Raw genomic sequence first — 26,543 nt, forward strand, 5'->3', positions numbered from 1 at the left:
GTAAAAGGACAGGAAAGATCAGAAAGATTAGATCAGATTAGATAGAACTTTATCAATCCCTTGGACAGAACCCTTAGGAAATTAAGGTTCCAGAAGCAGCACAACACCGAATGTACACACATAACAAATATTACAAGACAAAAAGGAAAGAAAATACTAACAACAATAGCTATAAAAATAGTAGTGAAAAAAAACAAACAAACAGGCAATTGTACATTAAAAAGTACTAGTGGAAATTAATAATAAAGTAGTAGTATTAATAATAAATAATAAAGTTATTTTATAATATGCACAGTACATGTATGTATATATGTGTGTGTACGAGGGCTGTTCAATAAGTTCATGGCCTCACCCAGAAATACTGGTTGTTATAATACAGGATGTTACATTCTTTCGTGATGGGATAGTGATGCTTGAACATCGATGGACCAAGTGCATTGCTGTAAATGGAGATTATGTTGAAAAATAAAATATAAATTATCAGTCTGTGTTGTTCTGTTCTGGGTGAGGCCATGAACTTATTGAACGGCCCTCGTACATAAATAGTTTAATAAAATAATAATAAAGTGCAGCGGATAGAAGGCTAAATTACCAACAACATAAACCACAGTTGAAGATGTTTAGTAGATATAAAATCTTGTTTCATCTCCTGCTGTCTCATAAATCCAATCATCTTAAAGTACTTTGCAGATGTGTTGGAGGCCAACTCATGGCTGGACGACAGAAAGCCGCTGCTGACCAGTGAGGATCATGGGAAAGATGAGCTGAGTACATCGGCTCTGCTGCAGCGCCACCAGCGGGTGGAGAAGGAGATGGCAGCGTACGGATCAGAGATAAAGAGACTTTCAGAGCAGGCGAAGAGCGCAGCACAGCTAACAGCTCACACTGTGAGTTCACACTCCACAGCACACTTTAGTTTTATTATAAAACACTCAAAATACAAACCTTTTAAAGCCTCTGAAGAAATGCTATGAGGCCTTTAATTCAGTCATATTAATATCAGAGAATTGGCTTTAAATGTGGTATTTTACATGAAATTTTCTTTTGTAAGTGGATCTGAAAACACTTTACTGAGTTCACACCAAGCTGAAACAAAGGCTTTATTTCATGGTTGTTGAAATTGTAATAAATTCTGAGTAGATCTTCATGTCTAAGTGGTAACAAAGCTGAAGTTTACTGTAGTATTTACTCTGAGTAGGCGGAGCTTCAGCAGCCCAAAATAATCCAGTACAGTGACTCCTCCTCTGAAGAGGAGGGACCAACAGCAGTGACATCATCACCCAATAGAGGAAAGGGGAGGGTACCTGTAAGCTCCGCCCCTCAAAGTGAGAACAAGGCCAAGGTTCGCTTCAGATACAGCAGAGGTAAGATTCACTGACAGAACGACTGATCAAAATATGAACTTATACTAACATAAAAACTTCAACACTGTAAACACTACAGTAGGTAAGTCATTCACTTATTTACCGCTATGTTTAGACAGAGCTGTGTCCTTTTTGTTGAGCTAACTGGTGGGCTGTGATAATGAGGGCATCATGTCATGTTTCAGGTCAGTTTCCATGGGAACGTAATGAGGTTGTAACTATCATCAGCACTGACTCCGATGGAGACCGAGTTTTAGCCAAAGATGGACGAGGAAACCAGCAGCTCATCCCCAAAACCTACCTGAATGTGTTACAAACCACTGTACGACTGCTCAACATGTTAACAAATCACATCAATCTCAATTTAACAGCTTATGAACCTCATGACTGTCCCCTCTGCAGGCACCACCCACTCCTCCTCTCTCCACCAATGGTGTGTCAGAGAGCACCAGCAGGAAGCTGAGCCGTCCGAGGCGAAGTCGCTCTCTGCGTCGATCTACGACTGAGATCCAGACGTCAAGTTTACCCGACCTTCAGTACCAGAAGGACACTGTAGAGAAAACACAAAGTGACTTGGAGCAGGACTACTATTCCATGTTCAACCTGGTCAAGGTGAATGACAGGGGCAACATGGGAAATGGAGTCCGTCTCTGTAAAAACATCAGAATCACTGTTCTGTGTTGTTATGTCCGCCAAGGAATGGCAGAGGTTATGTTTTCATCAGGGTTTGTCTGTCTGTTTGTCTGTTAGCAAGATAACTCAAAAAGTTATGGACAGATTTTGACGAAATTTTCAGGAAATGTTGATACTGGCACGAGGAACAAATGATTAAATTTTGGTTGTGATTGGGGGGGGGGCACTGATCTGTCTTGGCTGAGGTCTGTGCTCTCCGAGTGCTTTTCTAGTTTAAACTGTGGTTTTGGTGTTTCCAGTCGAAGACGAGGAGTCTGAAGGAGACTCTACGTCTGCATCATTTCTACAACAGCTGTCAGGAGTTTGAGTCATGGATGGAGGACAAAGAGAACGTGTTGAACACCTTCAGCACTGACGCAGACAACCTGGGAGTCGTACAGGCCAAATATGAGGTGAAGTCTCCACTTGACATGATCTGAGAAGACAAAAACATATGTTTTCCTCAATTTCTAAAATAATCCATGTCCAAAAATATGTGGATCCCTGTTTATGTGTCATGATACTGGGAGTTCCACCACATTTTAGCTTGTGTTCATTATAGTGTTTCTTTAGTGTTCTGTTGGTTTCTGTTAGTTTTGGTCTTTTACTTTAAATATAATAACACGGTTTTCAATAAAGCAAATAGTGTAAATACAGTTTATACTGTTTTAGACACATAACAGGGACAGAACCATACCAGACACAAACAATTCATTTGTGTATTCCCTGCTGCTTTTTCCAGAACTTCCTGACGGAGTTGGCAAGTGGGCGTGGCCAGTTGGATGACATCATTAAAATGGCAGAGGATCTGGTGAAGAGTCGACATAGTAAACAGAGAGAGATCCAGACCAGACAGAGGGCCATTTCCCACAGGTACAGGAGTTCACACCCAGCTTTCAGATCTCTGACGGAATCAAAACACTTCTGTAACCAACACAATGATCTTTTCCTAGACTTAACCCTTAAACCAACCTGCAACTGAAACAAACAAGTATATTTCAACCAGGCCACAAATCCTGGTCTCAGGTTTCTCATCTTCAGCTTTGACAAATTCTTGGTATTTGGGTCTTGGAGTTATTCTTGGAATATCACCCCCTCTTCTCAAACTTGAATTTTTTTCTTTCACCTAAATGGTTTTTTGATACACCATTGTACCTTTCATCATTGCATCTTTGAGTAGATTAGTGTAAAATTCTTTAACGTGACACTTTAGTAGCAACTCCTCTCCTCTTAAAACATCACCTCTTTCTCCAATACAGCTTCAGTCAGAGTTATAACAAACACACAGTGAAAGAACAACACTGACTTGTGTATATGTGTCATGAGTCAAGTGGTAATTTGAAGGATAAACTTTGAACATTTCTAAACACATACAGTATTAAGGAAAAAAGCTGAGGCTCTCCTCGTGTGGTGGCCTGTTGTTTGTGTATCTGATGGTTTGTGTGTCTGATGCTCTGTTATGTGTCTGTCGTGGTTTCATCAGGTGGGATCACATCCAGCGTCTGAAGGATGAGAAAGGTCATGAGCTGCTGAGTACAGCAGATATCCAGTCCTTCCTGCAGAGCTGTGAAGAGGCCAAAGGTCAGCTTCAGGACCAGCTGACCCACCTGGACACTGTGGACGCTGCCTGTAGCCCCTTCACCCTAAAGGCTGAGGAGAAGACCCAGGCCCAGGCCCTCAGAGACATCCAGGCCCTGGAGGCCAAGATCTCCTACCTGAAGAGCATCGCTAAGATGTATTCTGAAGATTTTTTCTGTCCTTTACTGTTCTTATTTTGGTTTAGCATCTGTTTTCTTGGATTTTTTGAGGTGTTTTTTCTTTGATTTCTTTCTTTCTGTTCATTTTTGTTTTGTGTTTTGAGTCCTCAGTATTCAGATAATTTGTGTCACTCCTCTGCTCTTTTTTCTCTACATTCATCTGTCTCTCAGTAGGTGTCTCTGTGGTCAGGTTTTGGTTGTGAGTTCTTCATTCTCTGATTCTTAATCCCATGCTGTTTCTTCCTGTGCTTCAGGAAACAGGACTGCAGTCCGGCAGAGAGCGCTGCCATCATGCAGGAGGTTGCGGCTCTCGAGGATCTGCTGAAGCAGGTGAGACTGGACAAATCAAGGTCTGTTTCCATGACAACCTGAACACTGAGCCTTTGTTGTGTCCTCCTGTTGTGTTGTTCAGGTGAAGCTTCAAGCTGCAGACAGACAGCGCCACCTGGAGGAAGCCCACAGGCTGCAGAGCTTCCAGCAGCAGGCCAAAGAGCTGCAGCGCTGGGCTGGATCAGTACAGGATCGCCTCCTACAGGAGGAGGCGGCTGCTGACCTGGCCTCGGCCGTCGCACTGTTAGAACAACACCAGGAGCTCAGAGAGGAGATGGAGGAGCAGAGAAACAGGTGAGGAGGACGGTGTTTTTGTCTGAAGTATCATGATAGGACACAGGTGGACATGCATCATCCTAGCCCTACTATGGACCTTGGCTGAAGATTCGTGTTTCCTCAGATTGAAGGAGATGGAGAAGTTGGGGAAATCTCTTCAGCAGAGCTCCTCCAGTGGGAGGACAGGAGGTGGTGACATTCAGCAGACCCTGGATGGTCTGAGAGCTGATTGGTCCAAACTGGATAAGTTATGGCTGAGCAGGAAGCAACGTTTGGAGCAGGAGGTGGAGCTCCAAAGGCTGAACCAGGAGGGAGACCGGATCGAGACAGCGCTGTCTGGACACGAAGCCCGACTGAGGGTCAAAGATGTCGGGGTGACTGATTTTATTTTATTTTTTAAACGTTTCGTTACATAATGAATATTGTGCTATATTCAGTCTGGAGTTTTGGCAGACTTCAAACCTCAAGACTATAAAAATGGAAACTGTACAATGCAGACCAATTAGATAAATCAGTTTGGAGTTAGACTTCCCATCGGATCTGTATTCATGAACTGTGTCTGCATGTGTTTGTCCAGGACTCGGTGGACAGCGTTCACAGTCTTCTGGGTCGACAGGAAGAGCTGGAGGGTCTCCTGAAGGCTTTGGACCAGAGAGTCCATCATTTCACTGAACGCAGCCAGGAGCTCATTGACCAAAAACACTACGCTTCGAAACAGTAAGAACACGTCTCTGTCCACTGAAAAATGTGTCTGAAAACAGAGGATAATGTCGCAGTTATTCTGTAATACAGTAGTAGTAAACATTTAACAACAATGAGGCACAGAACCACAAGGGAAAAAAAGATACGAATAAAACAAAATACACAATACTCACATCTCTTTATTTAACATCTATCCAAACAGTTCAGTTGAATTTTTGATGGAAATGATTTCAGTTCGGTTGAGCTGAACTTAATGTAATTCAATGTTTAAATGACATGGGTTGAGTTTAGCAGAGAAATATGTAAACGTGTACCTAAAGTCTGAATTTTTGTTTCAGTATCAGAGAGAGAAGTAGGAATCTCCAGAAAACCAACAAGAAGCTGAAGGAGAGTAGTCGACAGTGGAGGAGTCTGCTGCTGGACTCCAAGAAATATCAGGTATTAAACACAAGCCTGACCTCCACTCAGACATGACACTGATATTAGAGGCTGTTTATTAAAAATGAGACTTGCTCATGTAACCAAGCATCATATCAAGTGGAAAATACGGGATTTGACACAATATTTAGTAGAAAAACCCCAGAGTAAGATTCTCAGATTCGGTCCTCACACAACAACTACACTCGTTTTACTTGCCTGAAATTCGTCTTTTGTCCTCAGTGGAGAATATAAACCAGAATGAGCACATCCATCAAGTGTGATGCAGAAACAATGTGTGTTTGTGTTTCAGGAGTTTCAGAGAGATGCTGATGAGCTGCTGCTGTGGATGGAGGAGAAGTTTAAGGTGGCAGAGGATGAGTCGTACCGTGACCCGACAAACATCCTGGGAAAGCTGAAGAGACACGAGGCAGCAGAGAAAGAGATGCAGGCCAACCAGGTGTGGCTGGACAGACTGGTTCAGGTAAAAACTGCTGCTGCTCACAAACAGGATCATGAGTTGGTGTGTGTGAACAGCAGATGCACTACCATCACCTGATCCCTGTTCTAGGTGAGTGAGGAGATGCTGTCCGAGGAACACCACAACAGTCAGAGCATCAGGAGGAAGTCGGCTCAGGTCAGCAGTCGATGGAAGAGGCTACAGGACAAGATGGCCGACAGAGGAGACAAACTGAGGCAGGCGGGACAACAGGAGCAGCTGATGGAGCTGCTGCAGGTAAATGTGAAATTATGCGCAATAAGTCATGCAAAAATCTTCTGTTCTGCAATAAAAATGCAATATTTATTCAATATTAATCAAAATGTAAATGCACTATTTTTATATAGACTTAGTTCATAGATATACATACTGTTTTCATTAATACGTTAATATTGTAAATATTGTTTATAGATATACATACTGTCACATACTGCTGATACTATAAATTTGCATCTATTCATATTTTGTCCATTTTTATTTTTTATTCTTCTTAACTCTATTCTTACTGTAAAATTGTTACGATTACAATTAATAGTTAAGAATTAAGAAGAGCGAGAGAATTAACCATCTTTATTCTATCGATATCTAGTTCACATTGGACATGTACCACACATCGAAATGGACCCTTTGCCTTTAACCCATCACTAGAACATGCAGGAACACACGATACACACTGCAGTTATGTTGGCGCCCAGGATTGAGTGCCTTGCTCAAAGGCACATCAACCAACAACTCTCCACTGGTCTAGGGAATCGAACTGGCGACCCTTTGGTCACAAGCTGACTTTTCAGTCATCTAGGCTGTTATGACCTTGTGATGACTAGGTGGTCATCGCTGCCGCCTAGTTAGGGTCCTCTTAGAGGATTCAAAGCTACAGACGGTACGATATTTGACCTTAAATCCATTCTAATCTGTTCTCAGGACGCCAAACTAAAGATTGAAGCCATACAGTGGATGCTGAACAACGCTGCCAAAGGTCACGACCTGCGCTCCAGCCGACAGCTGCTGAAGGTGAGCTCCCTCATCACACGCTACGATTAAATGAGGTTTGTAACATTAGTGAACGCTGTGTTTGTGGGTTCAGGAGCATCGGCAGCTAGAGCAGGAGGCCAAGGAGCTGGCGGAGAAGATCAACTCCATCGTCAGCAGAGCCAAACACCTCGCCTCCACTCACTTCGACTCACACCGGATCCTCCAGGAGACCGACACCTACCTCACTCTGTGAGTCACATTGTCTGGTTTCATGGGGGGGGATTTCAGGGATGCAAACTTCTCATCTTTCAGCAAAACCTACCATTTTGTGATCACAATAGGTCATCTGTGTGATTTGTGCAGATCCAAGGAAAAAATGGGTTAAATTATTCAAAAAAACTAACAGAAATGATTCAAAGCTCTAGTAAGTATCAATAAATCCAATTTGTGAATTAAAATTCAGATTATAAATTAAAATACTAAAGCCACTTTGATTTCAATATAAAAAGAAAGAATCAGCTAAAGTCATCAAAAACCACTGAGTAACTGGACAAACTGCGGGTTTTCTGATCTGCAGGTTTAAGTCTCTTCAGAAGCCTCTGGATCAGCGTCGAGCTCAGCTGGAAGCATCAGTGCTTCTCTTCGGGTTTTATCATGACGTGGACCTGGAGCTCAGCTGGATCTCTGAACGAGTTCCTGCATCTGGATCCACAGGATATGACAAATCTCTGGCTGGAGCCATCAGCCTCATGCACAAACACAAGGTCAAAAAGGACAAAACTGTCAAAACTCAAGTTTCAAATTCAAGTAGAAACATAATGTAAAAAAACCTAACATTGTTAAAGAAATTGTTCTAAACCAACAAATCTGTGTGTTTTCCCTCAGGAGCTGCAGTCTGAGGTGAACGCGCACCGTAAACACCTGGACCATATATTAGACAAGGGGCGGAGCCTGGCTAAATCCAGCCAATCAGATAAGGGTGAAGTTTTGGAAAGGTACCTTCTCTCTCTGTTGGCATTTATATTTTTTCCTATGGTGCTGAATGATATAAAGGTCTAACTTGGACCCGGGTCTTTCTGTTTTTGCAGGTGCAACCACCTGAAGACAGAGTGGGAGGAGCTTGAGGAGGCCTGTGACAGGAGAGCAGTTCACCTGAGCAAAGCCATCACCAGAGAACAGGTGAGAGGGAATTCAAGCATATTACACAACAATAAGTTTAATGTGATTTAGCTTTACTAAAATGATCATCTAAGAAGAGAATGTTTGGGTTTTTGTTTGTTTGTTTGTTTGTTTGTTTTTTACATTTTTCTTTGTTTATTCAGCTTTTGTTGGATTGTTCAGAACTGGAGTCAAGTCTGACAGAGATGCTCCGTCTAGTTAACACCGATGACTTTGGAAAGGACCAGCTGGCCACGCAGAGCCTCATCACCAAACACCAGGTACAAACAGGCAGGGGCCTCAGATGGGTCCCTGTGGAACTCCTCAGGGTCAAAGTGATGAATTTAACACCTGTAGTCCCATTTATCTATATTAGCTCTGGATCTGATGGGTGTCCTTGTCCTGGTCCTCAGGTGGTGGAGGGTCAGCTGGAGGTGCTGCAGGTTCAGTTGGAGGATCTGGGAGAGCAGGTGGAGAAGGCGGAGAGAAAGTGGAGACTGGAGGAGCTGAGCAGGCCTTACAGCCGCGTGAACAGCCTGAACCAGCAGCTGCAGCACCAGGCTGCTCTCAGGTAAATACCACTGATGGAAACATGCTCCTCAAGGGCCTTAGCAACATGTACCATTTAAATGATTCACCCTGTGTTTCCTGTCAGGGGTCAGAGGTTACAGGAAGTCTTCCTCCTCCATGAGTTCAGACGGGAGGCATTGGAGCTGGAGGACTGGATGAACCAGCTGAGGCAGACGACAGAGACTCAGGAGCCCAACAACTACCAACAAGTCCAGGTGATAAACCAGCATCAAAAACTGAAGTAAATCTAACAGAGAGAGAATACAGGACTGTTAAAGGACAAACATCTGACTGGTGGGTTTTTGTATTTAATTCCCTGCTGTGTCACTTAATTTTAATAACATGTTTGATTCATCGAATAATGTTAAGTACAAAAATACAGAAGGAGAAGTTGAAGAAATCAACAACCATGTTTATTTTAATGAATAAAACCCATAAATCTCAGCTGTATGTGGCTGAATTCAGTGTCAATCTGCTGTTTTTGTGCACGTTGCAGTTACTTCAAGGAAAGTTTGAAGGTTTTTTGAAGCAGCTGGAGGTCGGAGAGGAGAGGCTGCAGAGCTGCAATGACCTCGCTACAAAACTGGTCAGAAAGAAACATCCACAGAGCTCTGCAGTCAAAGACACGATGCAACAACTCAGGTACACCCACACATATTCCACTCATTTACTGGAGACTTTAGTGCTAATCTGACTCTAACCTTAACACAGCTTCATTCCCTCAGTGGTTTATATAAACTCTTAGCTGTACCAGTTTCATACCAGCATGCTGCTATGTATCTGTGCAAATGGCAAATAAAGTCTATTCTCATCATGTCATTGTACACATATTTTTCTTTTTTACCTTGTATATACTGTATATGTGTATATACTGTATATGTGTTTCTTTCTATGGTATAGAGTTAGCCTTTTATACTGTATATTTCAGTATTTCTTAATGTATTTTTAAAATAAAATTTTGTATAATAGTTTTTTTATATACAGTCTTTAGTTTGTATTTTAAGAATCTGCTGCTAAACAGAACAGAGCTGCTAAACTGATTATCATTGTTCCTGTAACAGTAATAATAAAGATTATTCTATTCTATTCTATTTATAATTCAAACTAAACTGACACTGAAAATAAAAACTCCAAATTAATTAGAAACAGAATAGAATGTGTCTTTAATATTTACTATTTTAATATTGCTCATCTTAAGTCTATCTTTCTTTGCATTCATTTTCTTCCTGGTCATGTGCAGGGCATTCTGGGAGGAGCTGAGGGCCATGGCCATGGAGCGTCAGGATCAGCTGCAGAAAGCTGAGGAGTGTCACCGATTCTACCAGGATCTGACTGATGCACTGGCTCTGATCCAGGTGTCTTTCTTTCTTTCTTTCTTTCTTTCTTTCTTTCTTTCTTTCTTTCTTTCTTTCTTTCTTTCTTTACACTGGTTAATCCACTGAACCCGTCATGGAGTTTAACCTGTAGATCTCTGTCTCTGCAGGAGCGACAGAAGAGCATCCCTGACGATGTAGCCAAGGATTTACAAGGTGTAACGTCTCAGTTGCGGAAACATGAGGCTCTGCTTCATGAGCTGGCGACGACTGAGCAGCAGGTACACACCTACCTGCAGAATGTAGAGACTTTCTTAACCCATAAGGACCCAGTGCTACTTTTATAGCAGTTCACAAATAAATGTTTCTCTCTGTTTAATCTGTTTTAAGAGATTTTGTCTTCATTTATTGTAATATTGTCCACTGTATTTTGCATTTTTTCAGTGAAAATCGTGTATTTTCCTGTTTTTAATTCACTGATCATGTAGATGTTTGTTAAAGCTCAGATTAAAGTTGAGAGTTATTGTATTAGAAATAGAGAAAACTGATGAAAAAGTGGCCTTTTCAGTAAAATATCTCATTAACTGAACATAAACCAAGTGTGTCCAATCCATCCACAGTCATTTATCAAACTTCATGGGTTTTACTGATGAATCAGTGTTCACTACGGAGCCTCTGAGCGTCCAAATGGGTCATATCTCATGAACATGAAAAGATGACAAACTACATTTTACACCAATTATTGACATGTATTGATAGGATTAGTGGATCAACAGGTATTAAACAGTTACATCAGTAGTTGGTTTTGTTTGATGGTGGATGTTTGGGTCTTCATGGGTTAATGTGCTTTTTAGAGGTGCCTGTGCTTCTTTGTGTTAAACAGATCGAAGTGGCTGCATTTGGACAGATAAAATTGGTGTTTGATTTTTTATGTACTTGTCACAATGGTTTTCAATTTCTTTGGTTTGTTGTGCTCTATGAACTTAACACTTGATGTCAGAAGTCTGTTTACATCTTTTTTTTTTTAAACCTGAAATTGTACTAGTGCCTTTCAGTGGTTAATTTAATCATGAATATGTTCTGCTGAATGAACATTTTAATTTGATTTCATTTAAGCTTGAGAGTAAAAAGATGAGTCATTTTTGATTGACAGAATTCAGCATTCTTACTGTAAGATTAGATTAGATGAGACATTATTGATCCCACAATGGGAAATTAACTGGTCAAGGCAGCAACAGAATAAAGTGCAAGAATAAATGTGCATGCATAAACGTAGTGCAAAAGACAAACTCTATAAAATAGTACTAACAGTAGTAATAAAACAATAATAACAGTCATCACTTTTAATATCCTCCAGTTACAGGAACAGCTGGACACTGTCGACTCCATTTTGGAGTTCTGCACTCCTCACCTGAAGCGTCACCTACAGGAACTACAGCAGGAAGTGGTGGAGAGATGGGAGGAGCTCCGGCTGCACGCCGAGCAGAGGGAGGCGGAGCTAAAACTGGCATGTCAGCGATACCTGTTCCTCAACATGGTAAGAATATGTCAGCACATGAACTTTCTGACCAGTCCCATCGGAGCTACAGGACTACCTGTAGTGGATCTTACAGGTGTGTGTTTGTTCAGGTTCAGGACTATCTGTAGTGGATCTTACAGGTGTGTGTTTACTCTGTTCAGGTTCAGGTCTACCTGTAGTGGATCTTACAGATGTATATTGCTTTTGTTCAGGTTCAAGACTACCTGTTGTGGTGTAACCAGCTGAGCGGTGTGATGGCGGCGGAGGAGAGCATCAGTGACGTGTCGACTGCAGACCTGCAGTTGAACCAGCACCAGCAGCTTTGGGCCGAGATGGAGGCCAGACAACAGAACTACGACCAGGCTGTGGAGATGGGGGAGGGGCTTCAGCGCCAGGATCGAGTCAACAGGAAGGAGGTGAGGACAGGACCGTTAACCCTTTAACCCCTGATGTGTCTGTGGTGATTGTTCTGAACGTATGATTTATTTTAAATATTCTTAAGAATTCAACTGTTGGCTCAACAGGAAAAATTTCGACTCGTGCTGCTCAGTTAAACCCTGCCACCTGTGGAATGGGGGGTAAAACATGGAGCAGTGAGTGAGACCGACTCACTATAAAAAAAGGATGGTTTGGGCTTTTTTTTTTAAACACTGTTTTCCTTGTGGTTTTTTTACGGTTGTTTCCAGTGTTGTGGTGATTTTCCTTCATTTTTTACTCTGTTTTTACTGAGTTTTGACCGTGTAACTACTTTATGGAGTTAAACAGGTGTCAAAAAGCAGCTGGACTGACTTAGAAAAAAAGTCCCAAAACATAAACTGCTGGGACCAAATTTCAAATCCTTGTTGTTGTTCAGTGTGTTCCAGTTCACAGAATGATGTTCAACATTCTAAATTGCTTATTGATGTTCATTCTAGTGCCTTATTTAGCCCAAACCTGTCAAACTTCAGTTCCTCTCTTTGTCTTTTTCTGTTCTTCCACCTGTTTTGACCCTAAAACACACAGTAAAACAAAACCACTGAAGAAAAGGAACACAAGCACATACTGACAGCAGCTTTAATGAACCTGAAACAGACGCAGATTCACAGCAGAACCTTTGCCCGGAATCAGGGCTCAGAACTGTTTTAGATCAAGTCCCATCAGCCACATTCAGAGAATCGCAGTCTTTATTCCTGTTGAGTCCATAAGAGTTCAGGTCTGTCTCAGTGTTAAATCATGAAGTGGCTTCCATAAGTTGGCTCTTCAGTAGATGGTGTTGTAGTATGCTGAAATTTAAGAAACCCTGCTTAACTTATTTAACATGTGAGATGTGATCATTTCTTGTCATTTTTTTGGTCCAGTCTGATGTTTTGTTTGTTCGTTTCCAGGTGAAGGAGAAGCTCAAGGCTTTACTGGCAGAGAGAGACAAACTGGAGGAGCAGTGGAATAAAAAGCAGCATTGGTTAGAAAACATCCATTTAGAGCAGATGTTTTACAGAGATGTCAACAACATGGACAAGACATCCAGCTCACAGGAGGTACCGAGTCATTCTGAGGAACATGGACAGGAGAACGTCTGTGTGTTTAACTGATGAATCTGTGGTGCTTCCTCAGGTTCTACTGCAGAACAGCACTCTGGGAAACTCAGTGGACGAGACGGAGGGTTTGATCAAACGACATGAAGCCTTTGAGAAACTGCTCAGCTCTCAGGAAGAAAAGGTCTGTTCTACTTCTGTCTCATCTCTGTTAATGAACGGAAATAAGTTGGAAGAGTCATCTGCAAGCTGATTGGTTCAGCTGAGCCCTGTTAGTCCAGCCTTAGTCTGCACAACATGTGTTTTATTGACCCTTAAGTCGTCTTAGGCATTTTCCTCTTTTTTTTCATATGGTGATCATTTTGACATGATAGTTATATTTTTGAAATCCAGTGTCTTTTTACCCTTACATGTGTTTTATACTCCCATGATGCATTGTGCACCCTCTGTTTACCAAAAAAGTACACACATAAAAAATTTGCTATAAAATCATCATACAGCAAGATTTATATATATATATATATATATATATATATATATATATATATATATATATATATATATATATATATATGTGTGTGTGTGTGTGTGTGTGTGTGTGTGTGTGTGTGTAAATTGAGCCCTGCTCAAAACTACCAAACATTCAACCCTTTAAATGCCTGTTTAATTCATTAAAATTTGTTAAATTAATGAAAATTTAATTTTCCATATAATAAACAGTAGTGGGTTGGGACATTGGTTTTGATTAGAGTATTAAATATGTCAAAGATTAGCAAACCAGGTGATTTGATTGCAGTAGTATTTTTTCTGTAGTGTCAGACACTCCCTCTATTTTCCCTCATGGACATAAATGCCCAGTTGACTTCCATTATAACCACATTTTTTAATTTCACTGCTGTTACACTATATAACTGTACATTCTCTTATGTCCACATTTAATTTTGAAGAAAACTTTTTACTGTATTCCACCAGTGGTTTTGAACAGGGCTGAAGTTGTTTAAGAGATTTAATGAAAAAAAAAAAAAACAATTTTTGTTCCAAAAAAGTTTTTTTGTTTGTGTATGTTTTAGCTGCACAGGTAACCAGAGGGTGGCAAACTTGAGGAGTGCACATGGGTTAAGGTATCACTTATAGTTGACCTTCATTCCTGTTCTTTGTGGATGTTTTGGTTGATGTCGGCCTCGTCTTTGTTGCAGTTGTCGGCTCTGAAGGATCTGTGTGATCGTTTGAAGAAGCAGCTCAGCCGAGAGAAGAGCACTCGAGTCCAGAACAAACTCGAGGCCCTCATCCAGAGACGCGACAGGATCAGAGACCTGTCAATCAGACGCAGGGAGGAGCTGGAGCTCTCCAGACTGCTGTGTATCTTCAACAGAGACGTCGCTGCGGTAACCAGCCGGACAGTGGTGTTTGATTGTAGTCCATCATGATGCTTTAGTGCTGTTTAACAGGCTGATGTCCTGTGTCCATCAGGCTGAGGAGTGGGTTTCAGAGCGGATGCAGAAGATGGCGGAGGACAGCAAAGCCGACCTCAGCAGCCTCAACGTGAAAATGAAGCTGCTGCAGAAACATCAAGTGTTCGAGGCTGAGATCTTGGCTCACAGGGAGATTATCAGTGCTGTTCTGCAGGTGAGAAGATACGATACGAGGACATCACAGATCTGTTGATCATACTTTATGTTATTGGTTCTGCGGCGCGGTGATGTCATCAGAATGGTTTGAAAGTCCTTCCTCCATCTCCCTCATGGTCAACTTTATGTTGTCAAGATTGGAGCGAGGCAGTGCAGTTTTTTTTGCGACCTCCATCATCATAGATGATAGCTCTGACTTAATCATTTCAAACTCTACAACTTAAGTTCTGTTTTGAAGAGAGTAGCCAGCTCTGATTTAAGGGATGAGAGAGTCTTGGTCTTCAAATCCACCATGCCACTTTGTTGGCGCTATTGTCCAGGCAGGAACTTGGTTCGTTCATGGTGGTCTTTCCAGTATATTTATGTTTACATAGTTTACTTGCCATTTGCAAAATGTATTAAAACAACTTTTGTCAAGTTGAATAGCATCTATCTGAGAACGTCTTCGCAGTTATTAGCGCTCAAAAGCTTGGTTTTAATACAAATTTCTGCAGAGCACACTTTCCAGCTTCCTACTATATTACCATCTCACTAGTGCCCCCATGTTATTGGTTCTAATGGTGTCCATGCTGATGTGGTTCAGGCTGGGGAGGAGCTGGTGTCTCTTCACCACCCGAGGTCAAAGGAGGTGAGGAGAAGCACCTCCACCCTGGAGCAGCACTGGGAGGAACTGAAGAAGGCCGTGTCCACCAGAGGGAAAGTTCTGGAAGACAACAGAGACTTTCTGGAGTTTCTACAGAAGGTGGAGGAGGTGGAGGCCTGGATCAGACAGAAGGTTGGACTGTGACCGCCCATGAACATGACTGAGTGTTTACAGGATGTTGATAGTTTTAGGTAAACTGTGTTCTGTGCGTCTTCCAGGAGGTGATGATCAGTGTTGGAGATGTTGGAAAAGATTATGAACATGGAGTTCAGCTGCTGAAGAAACTCATTGAATTCAGAGGAAAAGGAGAAGGAGTGAGTATCTGACTCTGGTCGCCACGGTGACTCTGTCCATCCAAGAACACATACAGTTCTCACTGATGTTTTGCATGTTTTAAAAACAGATTAAGTCTGTTAGCTGTTTTTAAATTCCAGTTGTGTGCAGACACGACTTCAATCTGGTTTGATGATACAGTTTTAATGTTTTTCTTTATGAGTTTTGACATTTTTACTCTCAGTCACAGGATGAATCTAAGAACAGATGGGATTTTGCTTTGTATTGATTTGCAGTTTTCTTTCTTAGTCTTTTAGGTTTTTCGCTGTTGTTTGTTTAGGGTAATGTAAATAAACATCACTGATCAGATGCACCACTGACTGCCTGTAGATGACCTGTATGATAAAGCTGCAGATGGAGAAGGTGTTTTTACCCTCTGAAGACAGTTGTGTCACTGATGCCACATTTCTGCATTCACCGTCATTCAGATTATCGCATCTGCTGAACTGTTTGCGCTAGTGACAAAATTGGTAAAGCATCTTTTAGCTGAGATTGGGTTCTTTCATTGGTCTGTTACACATTATGGTAGAGGTCTGCATTGGCTGAGGGGGAGGGGTGGACGTGGGCCGAGCTGAAAGTAACAGACTGGAGCGGGTGCAGTGAGTGTAAGACACTTATTACTTTTAGCATTATTTTAGTGAGGTTTAGCAGTGTTTAAGCGGTGAATTCTTGTAAATAATTGCATTTAATAGTGATAGTGGTGTTTTTGAGTGTTCTACTAGTCGGTTTTGCTGTTTCTCATTTCACCTTTTTCCACTGTTTTTATTTGTATTTTTGCAGTTTGTGTAGTTCATTGATAGTTGTATTTTAGCTGTAAATATTCTATAAATGTCTGTATATTTGTATATATGTGTAAATCTCTATGTAGGTCTATCCAGTTCATACACAAATGCAGTGTATGTATTTTAATCAGATGATGGATGTTTTTGTCAGTGAAATGAGAGGCTCTGTCTACAACTAGACACAAAGTGAACGCACACTATCACACAGGATCCAAATGACTAGAAAGAATGAAAAATAAGAAGAAGAACATGGACACAAGGATCTAGACATCATGCTATGTAATGTGTGTTAATTTTTAAAATGTTAATTTTATGAATGCTGGCACTTTACATCTTACCCAGGGACAACAGTTGAAAAATAGCTTTTTTGCTAATACTGGCACATTTACAGAAATGTTCATTAATGTGTACTGTCCCTGCTAAATAAACAAATAAATAAAATAAATAGACAAACTCAAATGTTTGAACTCATGGAAAATAGTTAAAAGTTTATTTCTGTAATCTCATAGTTTTGTTATGAACATTTACAGTTTTTCATAATAAATATGATAAAAATTCAAGTGTTTTTTTTAAGCATTTATTACATACAATAATGATAATTATTGGCCAGATATTGAAAGTTAAGTTCTTACAGAAAAAAATAAAATACAATTTTCTGACACTTTTATTGCAATAACAACATAAAGAAATCTAGGCTTTTATAATGGTGATACTTAAAGGGTTAACTGACCCTGTAGGAGGCGACGGTGGACGATGCTCACATCACCGCCATCAACAAACTGGCATCTCGACTGGAGAAGAGACAAAGTGCTGAAGAACTGAACACGGTCAGACAGAGGAGGCAGCAGCTCAACGACAGGTACCAAACACACATTTAACAGGAGTTTAAATGGATTCATGTGCACTGTCTCTGAGGAACATGAACAAACTGTGTGGGCTGTTTGTTCCTTCTGTCTCCAACAGGTGGAGTAAGTTTCATGTAGATCTGAGCAGTTATAAGAAGAAGCTGCAGGGGGCGCTGGTGGTCCACAGTCTGATCAGAGAGCTGGAGGAGGTCAGAGACAGAGCCAATGAGAAGGTCAGTCTGGTCGTCTCACCTGCCTTTAAACACATCAGTCCCTTCCTGCAGTGATAAAACAGTAAAGCAGAGGTTTCTAACATGCAGCCGATGGACCAAAACTGGCCCGCTAAAGGGTCCAGTTTGGTCCATGGGATGAATTTATGAAATGCAAAAATTATATGAAGAGAAGATATTACCAATCAAAGATATCAAATCATTTTAGTTCAAGTTCCACATACAAACCATTTCAACCTCAAGTGGGTTGGACCAGTAAAATAATAACATAATAACTTATAAATAATGACAACTCCATTTTTTTCCACTTTGTTTTGGTTTAAAAAAGTAAAATTAAAAGATTATGTTTACATTTACAAACTATCCTTTCACAACAAATGTGAATAACCTGAACAAATATGAACGACTTGAAATGTCTTTTGAAAAACAAGTGTAATTGTACCAATATTCTGCCCGTCACTAAATGTTTTGTGTATTTGTAGATCCACTGCCATTGTAATGCACATGTAAATGATAAAATGAAGCAAAAATATTGTTAAAATTGCACCCATATTTCTCAAGAAATTTCAAGTTGTTCATGTTATTTTCACTTTTGTAAAGGATAGTTTTTAAATGTAAACATTTTCATCATGTAATTTGACTTTTTTCACTCTAAAACATACAGAAAAGTTTGGAGCATTAATTATGTTATTATTTTCCTGTTCAGCCCAATTGCGATCATATTGGACTGAATGTGGAACCTGAACTAAAGTCAGTTTGACGCTCATGCAGTCAAACATGTTCCTTTAATGTGTCCTGTGTGTCTTTGTCCAGATGTTGCTGCTTCAGGGTCAGGACTATGGCTTCGATGTGGAGAGTGTGGAGAACCTGATTCGACGACACGAGGAGACCGAGAGAGAGGCTGGGGTCATCCAGGAGAGGTCACAGGTGAGGTGGGCGGACTCAGCATCTGAATCCTGCATTCCTTTAGCTTTGGTCGACAGTAGAACCTGGAGTTTCAGTCACAGTTTCATATTTGCTTTATCAGAGTATGGATGAATTTCCCACAATTAAAGCAAAACAACATTTCATATTTGGAACTTCTGGAAGGTTTTGATTCAGAACATTATATTTAACCCTTTCAGGATGATTGCTGTGTTTTAGAAAGGTTTTAGCAGCATTTTGTGTGTGTTTTACCACATTTCTGTTGAGTTTCACTGTTTTTTCCTACCTTTTTTCCCACTGTTTTCATCTGTATTTTTCCATTTTGTGAAGGTCATTGATAGTTGTACTTTAGCTGTAAATTATTTCTATTTATGGGTAGAGAGCTAGCCAGGGCAGAAAAGGCAAAAAAGACATTTTCTGACACTTTCATTCAAAAATAACATAAAGATATTTAGGTCTGTTATAATGGTAGGCTTAAAAAGTTGAATGTTTTTGACAAATGCATTTTCTGTCACAATCTAATCTTTCCTCAGTAAATCACTGCCTTTAATTCTGCTATGATCCCTGGAGTTGTTCAGTTATTCCCCAAATAGATAGATAGATAGTTAGTCCAGAAATGGTCAGAGTAAATAAAAAGAGCAGAAACAACTGCAGCCAAAGGGAATTTCTACACTTCCACTGGACGTTACAGTCACACGTTTGTACTTGTCACACTAAACAACAAATTAATCAATACTCAATAAGCGTCAATCACACACAGACTGGTTTATGTTGGACTGTCATCCTCAGGTTCTGGAAAAAGACATCTGTGATCAGCTGAAGTCTGGATCTGTGCTCACAGACAAACTGAAGAACAAACAGAAGGAGATGAACAAAGCTCTGAAGGCTCTGGACAAAGAGGTTCACAACAGGTCAGACTGGGTTTAATATCAGCACCATATACAGATGTTTCAAATGTTTCTACTACATTAGATTACATTACATTACATTAGATTAAATAGAACTTTATTGATCCCTTGGGCAGAACCCTCAGGAAATGAAGGTTCCAGTAGCAGGACAACACTGAAAGTATGCGTATAGGAAATATTATAAGACAGAAAGGAAAAGAAAGTAGTAAGAGCAATAACTATTAAAAACAGTAGTAAAAAACAGGCACATGCATATTAGAAAGTACTAGTAGAAATGAGTAATAAAGTAGTAATAATAATAAAAAGTAATTATGTTATAAAATGCACAGTATGTGTATATATGTGTGTGTGTGTGAGTGTGTGTATGTATGTATGTATTTTAAATAATAGCAAAACTACTAATGATAATTATAATAAAGTGATGATGATAATAATAATAAGCAGCGGTAAGAAAACAGAATTACCAACAACAACAAACAAACGTTGCACACTGGAATAAACAATAAACCACACTGTACTACAGAACTACACTTTAGCTGTAGAAGGACTGTAGTAGCAGAAATATAGGCTGTTTACTTTGTGATGATGTGGATTTCTGTTCATAATTCTATGTAATTATCGTGTAATGTGTTGGATGAGTCATTTTGTTTACATGTTTGTTTGTTCAGGAAGGAGAAGCTGCAGGAGGCTCATCAGCTACAGCTGTTTAAAGCGAACCAGCGCCTCCTGCTGGAGTGGAGCCTCAAACAGAGCAGTGAAATGGCAGAAAAGGGACTCCCAAAGACCTGGTCTGAGGCGGATCAGCTCATCGTGGAGCATCGGGACTGGAAGGTGGGTGTGGTCTCCAGGAACCAGGTCTGCTGTGTTTTACACAGTGAACACTCAGATCTGTCTGTGTTTCCAGACAGAGATCGATGCTCGTGCCGAGCGGATCGATTCGGTCCAGGACTTTGGTCAAAGACTGATCCGGGCCGGTCACAGCTCAAAGGCAGAGATCCAGAAGAATCTGAACCAGCTGGAGGAGGCCAAAGCTGGACTGGACCGGGCCTGGATGAGGCGCAGCAGTGTCCTGGAGCAGGCCCGAACCCTGCAGGTACCAACAGGAACCAGCTCTAGAGACATTTACATAATCAGAGGTCTGAGCTGTACAGTTTATGTGCATTCATTTCATACCACTAAATGTTTTATCAACATATCACACATGATGTAACAACTGAAAAACCCTTATGTGAGAGCAGAGAGAAGGGGGTGGGTTTAATCTGATGAAATACTATGATGGTGTGTTCCATTTTGTCTCATTTTATCCTTTATTTAGCAAAGAAGCCCACTGAAGTACAAGATTTCTAATTTCCTTGACCAGTCAGACTAAAATGATGGGTCAAGGGTGTTAATATTCTAAAACAAGTGTGTCAAACATATGGCCTGCGGGTCAAAAGCGGCCCTCTCAAGGATCTAATCTGGCCCGCCAGATGAATGTGACTATTTTTTTTCCTTTCTTTTTAAAAAATAAATAAAATAAATAGATAAATGAAATAATAATAAAGTGGTCACCTACAGCTCAATACAATGGAAAAGTGGATGGAGCCATTCAAATATTAACATAATCTCTAAATGATGACAACTACAACATTTTTTAGTTTGTTTTAGTGTATATACAAAAAGGGAAATTACATTATGAAATTTTTTACATTTACAAACTATTGTTTTGCAAAAAAAGGGAATCTAAAACCATGAACAACCTGAAATTTCTCAAGAAATGTAAGTGAAGTTTTAATAATATTCTGCTGGTTACTAAATGTTTTGTGTATTTGTAGATCCACTGTGATCTGTGAGTTGTAATATACATGTGTAAATGAGTCATAATATTGTTGAAATGGCATTTGTACTTTTTTGCCAGAAAACAAAGAAAAAAAACTGGAGTTATATTTATAACTAGCGCTTGTTTTTCTTAAGAAATTCCAGGTTGTAAATGGTTGTTGAGGTTATTCACATTTTCATAATGTAATCTTCCTCTTTTCACATTAAAAGAGAAACATTTATATTATTTATAGGTTATTATGCTATTATTTTACGGGTCCAACCCACTTTAGATCAACTTGGGCTGAATGTGGAACCTGAACTAAAATGAATTTGACATGTTCTTGAAAGTAAAAGACTTAAAGTTGTAAAGTCCCCCCCAAAAAAACCCCTGATATTTGCTGTGATTAATGTGTTGAGACTTTATGAGAATATATTTTCTGATTGCAATAACCGCTCTGATCCACGCTGTGGTCTGTCAGATCTTCCTCTCGTCTTTAGAACAGTGTGAGAGCTGGATCAGTAACAGGGAGGCCTTCCTGTCCAACCAGGACCGCGGGGTGAGTTCAGGTTCATCATGATCCTCCTCTGATTTTCATTTTTCCTGGTGAAAGTCTCTCATGTTTTTGTTTCAGAGCTCGGTGTCTGAGGTGGAGACTCTGCAGAGGAAACAGGCTCAGTTTGAGGAGGCTCTGGAGGCTCAGGTGGACCAGATGAACCAGGTGGAGAAACTGGCCCAGATGATGATCCAACAGAAGCACTACGACTCTGACGCTGTTAGAACCAAGAGCAGAGCGCTGGTGAACAGGTAACATGAACAGGTGACGCCATCATGAACTGGTAACACCGTCATGAACTGGTAACACCGTCATGAACTGGTAACACCGTCATAAACTGGTAACACCGTCGTGAACTGGTAACACCGTCATGAACTGGTAACACCGTCATGAACTGGTAACACCATCATAACTGGTAACACCATCATAAACTGGTAACACCGTCATGAACAGGCAACACCGTCATAAACTGGTAACGCCATCATGAACAGGTGATGCTATCATAAATTGGTAACGCCATCATGAACTGGTAACAGTGTTGTGAACTGGTAACACCGTCATAAACTAGTAACACCATCATGAACTGGTAACACCGTCATGAACTAGTAACACCATCATGAACTGGTAACACCGTCATAAACTGGTAACACCGTCATAAACTGGTAACACCGTCGTGAACTGGTAGCACCATCATAAACTGGTAACACCGTCATAAACTGGTAACGCCGTCACGAACAGGCAACACCGTCATAAACTGGTAACGCCATCATGAATAGGTGATGCCGTCATAAACTGGTAATACCATCATGAACTGGTAACACCGTTGTGAACTGGTAACACCGTCATAAACTAGTAACACCATCATGAACTGGTAACACCGTCATGAACTAGTAACACCATCATGAACTGGTAACACCGTCATAAACTGGTAACGCCGTCGTGAACTGGTAACACCGTCATAAACTGGTAACGCCCTCATGAACAGGCAACACCGTCATAAACTGGTAACGCCATCATGAATAGGTGATGCCGTCATAAACTGGTAATACCATCATGAACTGGTAACACCGTTGTGAACTGGTAACACCGTCGTGAACTGGTAACACTGTCATGAACTAGTGATGCTGTCATGAACTGGTGATGCCGTCAACTGGATCTGCTTCAACTGGAGCTCTGTGTTTGTCCCTCTGTCTGTTCTCCTGTTTGTCCACCGGTTTTTCAGATTCTTCTCTGTTTACTTGTCTCCAGGTGGACTCAGCTGCAGCAGCAGAGCAGCTCTCGTCACAGAGATCTGGATCAGTCTCTGCAGCTTCAGCAGTTCTTATCCGGCAGCTACCAGGTACCGGACTGAAGTCCACTGTGTTCTGTTGGACTCCACTGGGTTCTACTGTTCTGCTTCATTGCACTTTACTGAAATTCTGCTGTTGATTCATCTGGACCACTCATACTGATTTTAGGAGGTTCTTTCTTTCTTTCTCTCTTCGAAAAAAGCAGAGGGTCAGCTTTTTTTCATATGTGTGGATTGGTTGAATAAACACCTTTAATGGAGGTTTGAACTCTCAGACTGAACTTTAACAGTATGATGTTCCTTTCACTCCCACACAACGTGTTACATATGACATGAACCTTCGTGGATCACATATAAAGACAGAATCTGAGACGTCCATCACTGGTCACATGTGGTCAATCAGTGCCTTAAATGTGTGTGTTTTCCAGATGTGTGTGTGGCTGAACGAGCGTAATGCTGTGGCGTTGGATGAGAACTGGAGGGAACCAACCAACCTTCAGGCCAAACTGTTGAAACATCAGAGCTTCGAGGCCGAGATCCTCGCGAACCGATACCGAGTGGACACACTCAGCAAGGTGGAGGCGGAGTCTCAATCAGCTGTTTGAAATTTGCACTTCATTTGGGACAGAAATTATCTGACGGGTGTGATGTGTTATTCAGGAAGGAGAGAAGCTGGTGTCTGACTGTCGTTCATCTGAAGTAAAGGTTAAACCTCGACTCAGAGAGTTGACGGAGAACTGGGACTCTCTGATCCACAGCTGCAAGGAGAAGAAAAACCGACTGCAGGAGGCGTATCAGGTGAGAAACACCCAGATCTGAGGATTTCTAACTGCTGTTTGAATTACACCTGGAATGGATGAGAAACTTTGGAAAAAAACAAGGGTATCAGATCAAACAGAGAGAATTCAGACTGTGTCACAAAAGGAAATTAAATATATTCAGATGTAAAAACTACCAGAAGAAAGAAGCAGCAGATTAAAGGGGAACTCTGCAAGATTTTGACCTTAATAAAACAGCTTTGAAGTAATTGCGATGGTTAAGTGTGTTGTTAGGGATTGAATGGAGGCTCTCCTTCAGCCCACTAGTGGCTCTAGGGCCAAAAACACCACTTGCCAGTTCCCTGCCACCTTCCCACTGGCCTAGATCTCGTCTCTCGCAAGAAACGGCTGTTTACGGCACTACGAGTCAAACACGGACCATTGTCAGTATCTCATTTAGGTTATCGATAGGAGTACCTAGAGTGTATTACATGTTGAGTAAAAAAAATGCAGGGGTGCAAACTGTAATCTTTATGTCAACTCATCTTTTCTGAGCTCCAGTTGAATGACAACCAAAGGTCAAATACAATCATTCTGACTCACAACTTACCCTCGTCAATTTTATTTACCAAACAGTGCTATGTCAGCTAATGTAGTAAATATATTGTCAAATCTTATAAATAGTTTATGTTTCACCTGTGATAGGCAAAGCTAAGAAAACACATACGACATCATTATACAGTAACGATCATTAGCCTTTTATCTATCTTCCTTAATCTCTTGTTTATGGCACATAAAACTACACAAATATACACATGGTTAAACTTCTATATGAAGTTTCCCACCTCAGAAGACATCGCTCCAAGGATTTCCTTCCCATCGTTGGCTTCATTGAAAACAAACACACATGGTCTGAGGGGGAGGGTTAGGTGTGGGTTTTACCACAATGAATATGTACTTTGAGACTGTAGGAGGAGCTCCATAGAGAAAAATGCTACAAAAACAGTGAAGAAGAGCCAAAACGGTAAACTCTTCCATAGTTCCTCTTTAAGGTAAAATAAATAGAGTAGAATAAATGGATGCAGAGAAGGTAAATGACAACCTGCCTTAAATTTCAAGTCATAAAGCAAACAAAAAAGGAAAATAGAATTGAAACTGTATGTAACACATGTTTTTTTTTCCCCAGGCTCTGCAGTTCCAGCGTTCTTTGGATGACATGGAGCAGTGGGTGGGGTCAGTTGAGAGAGAACTGACTAATGAGGACTGTGGAAGTGACCTGGCGTCTGTTGGCCGCCTGCTGAAGGCGCTGCAGGGTCTAGAGGAGGAGGTGGACGGATACCGAGACCGGCTCCAGGTAAAACCCCGGGTCCATGCACACGAATAAATGAATGATGACGGTATCTCCACTGTAAATGTTGGGGTTCTTTATTTCTCTGAGCTGCAGAAGGGGGCAGATCTCTATACACTTTGTTTTATAAATAGAAATGTTTCATATTTAGAACAAAAGTAAAGTTAAAGTTCCATTTCAGTGAATGGACACCATTTACTTCCTAACAGGGCTTTTATTGTGAAAGTGCCCCCATCTTGTGATACTTGTACTTCGCTAAAAAATAGGGCTGTAATTAGTTTTTTGGTGGATTAATTTACTGTTTATTTTTTGATTATTGTCTGATTAGTCAGTGAATCCTTTTGGTAACTTATCAATTACCATATTGTTATTATTATTGTTATTATTATTATTATTATTATTATTATTATTATTATTATTATTATTATTATTATGTTTTTGGTTTTTATTCATGTGCACCTGTTCATCTGGGTAAATGAAACAAGTGACATTTTGGTGTTTTTGCTTAAAAACATTCCATTCTGTATTTGTCTTATTTTAATTTGACTTTACCAGGGTTCAATGGAGACAGCAAAGACTTTGCACTCTGAAGGAAACTTCCTGGCTGAGGAGATCCAAACCAGAGTGGCTCAAAGCATCAACAGGTCAGATGGCACTAAAACCCACAGAGAAACTTCACAATAAAAGCTGTGGCTTTAATACAGATGCACAAACTCAGCGGACACTGTTTATCCATGACTCCTGTGCAGGTACAACAGTCTGGCGAAGCCCCTGCAGAATCGAAGGGAGACCCTGGAGGCCTGGCAGGTTCTGTTCCAGTTCTACAGAGACCAGGAGGAGGAGGTGGTCTGGATCAGAGACAGACTGACCTCCATTGTTGGTGCAGAGTTGGGAAGTTCACTGAGCTCCACCCAACAACTACTGCACAAACACCAGGTACTCCCGTCAAATACAAGTACTCATTTTGTAATGCAGTTAAAGTGTGAATAGAATACAATATAGAAGAATACGATAGAATAGAATTCAACACAATACAGTAGAATACAATACGCTTTACTGTCATTACAGAGGTTGTGCAATGCAATTAGTAGAATATACACATATATTAGAAAATATGAAATAAGACAGTGTGCAATAAAATGTGCAAAAGTGGACAATATACATAGTAATATAAAATAGAGATATAACAAGATAAAAATATAAAAGTAAAAGCAAGAATGTAAGTATAAAAATTGTGCAAAGGGTAGCAATGTAAAACATACATGTGTCAGTCCTTTGGGTACATCTCATGAGCAGTTATTGCACATACTCTAAATGTGGGATGTTATAGATGAGTTTCAATGTTTACTAACAACAGTGACGTCATTAAGATGCTCATGCAACTCAGAGGCAAAAGCAGAGTATCAGCTACCAGCCGGCTCACATCAGCCATACACCTCCAG

The 26,543-nt window shown here is 40.6% G+C and overlaps 1 protein-coding gene across 1 annotated transcript in view; it reads left to right on the top strand.

Moving 5' to 3' along the window:
- The window catches only part of sptbn5 (spectrin, beta, non-erythrocytic 5), a 68,424-nt gene that overhangs the window by 15,892 nt on the left and 25,989 nt on the right, over positions 1–26,543 (top strand). Inside the window, exons 16-62 of the mRNA XM_030127052.1 lie at positions 681–887; positions 1,199–1,364; positions 1,550–1,686; positions 1,767–1,976; positions 2,297–2,449; positions 2,779–2,909; positions 3,520–3,771; positions 4,048–4,123; positions 4,206–4,417; positions 4,524–4,773; positions 4,977–5,116; positions 5,440–5,539; positions 5,832–6,002; positions 6,090–6,254; positions 6,939–7,028; positions 7,102–7,238; positions 7,567–7,753; positions 7,875–7,984; positions 8,078–8,168; positions 8,312–8,428; positions 8,561–8,718; positions 8,803–8,932; positions 9,214–9,359; positions 9,958–10,072; positions 10,201–10,311; positions 11,388–11,567; positions 11,762–11,965; positions 12,914–13,063; positions 13,140–13,244; positions 14,257–14,445; positions 14,531–14,686; positions 15,272–15,463; positions 15,550–15,645; positions 17,184–17,305; positions 17,410–17,524; positions 18,335–18,448; positions 19,235–19,356; positions 20,022–20,184; positions 20,258–20,446; positions 21,633–21,710; positions 21,786–21,958; positions 22,956–23,046; positions 23,424–23,570; positions 23,656–23,793; positions 24,940–25,107; positions 25,657–25,745; positions 25,851–26,037. Of these exons, the coding sequence (XP_029982912.1) occupies positions 681–887; positions 1,199–1,364; positions 1,550–1,686; positions 1,767–1,976; positions 2,297–2,449; positions 2,779–2,909; positions 3,520–3,771; positions 4,048–4,123; positions 4,206–4,417; positions 4,524–4,773; positions 4,977–5,116; positions 5,440–5,539; positions 5,832–6,002; positions 6,090–6,254; positions 6,939–7,028; positions 7,102–7,238; positions 7,567–7,753; positions 7,875–7,984; positions 8,078–8,168; positions 8,312–8,428; positions 8,561–8,718; positions 8,803–8,932; positions 9,214–9,359; positions 9,958–10,072; positions 10,201–10,311; positions 11,388–11,567; positions 11,762–11,965; positions 12,914–13,063; positions 13,140–13,244; positions 14,257–14,445; positions 14,531–14,686; positions 15,272–15,463; positions 15,550–15,645; positions 17,184–17,305; positions 17,410–17,524; positions 18,335–18,448; positions 19,235–19,356; positions 20,022–20,184; positions 20,258–20,446; positions 21,633–21,710; positions 21,786–21,958; positions 22,956–23,046; positions 23,424–23,570; positions 23,656–23,793; positions 24,940–25,107; positions 25,657–25,745; positions 25,851–26,037 (6,930 nt within the window). The remainder of the gene's footprint in view (positions 1–680; positions 888–1,198; positions 1,365–1,549; positions 1,687–1,766; positions 1,977–2,296; positions 2,450–2,778; positions 2,910–3,519; positions 3,772–4,047; positions 4,124–4,205; positions 4,418–4,523; positions 4,774–4,976; positions 5,117–5,439; positions 5,540–5,831; positions 6,003–6,089; positions 6,255–6,938; positions 7,029–7,101; positions 7,239–7,566; positions 7,754–7,874; positions 7,985–8,077; positions 8,169–8,311; positions 8,429–8,560; positions 8,719–8,802; positions 8,933–9,213; positions 9,360–9,957; positions 10,073–10,200; positions 10,312–11,387; positions 11,568–11,761; positions 11,966–12,913; positions 13,064–13,139; positions 13,245–14,256; positions 14,446–14,530; positions 14,687–15,271; positions 15,464–15,549; positions 15,646–17,183; positions 17,306–17,409; positions 17,525–18,334; positions 18,449–19,234; positions 19,357–20,021; positions 20,185–20,257; positions 20,447–21,632; positions 21,711–21,785; positions 21,959–22,955; positions 23,047–23,423; positions 23,571–23,655; positions 23,794–24,939; positions 25,108–25,656; positions 25,746–25,850; positions 26,038–26,543) is intronic.

The sequence above is a fragment of the Sphaeramia orbicularis genome, chromosome 22 (assembly GCF_902148855.1).
Source record: "Sphaeramia orbicularis chromosome 22, fSphaOr1.1, whole genome shotgun sequence".
In the NCBI taxonomy this organism is placed as follows: domain Eukaryota; kingdom Metazoa; phylum Chordata; class Actinopteri; order Kurtiformes; family Apogonidae; genus Sphaeramia; species Sphaeramia orbicularis.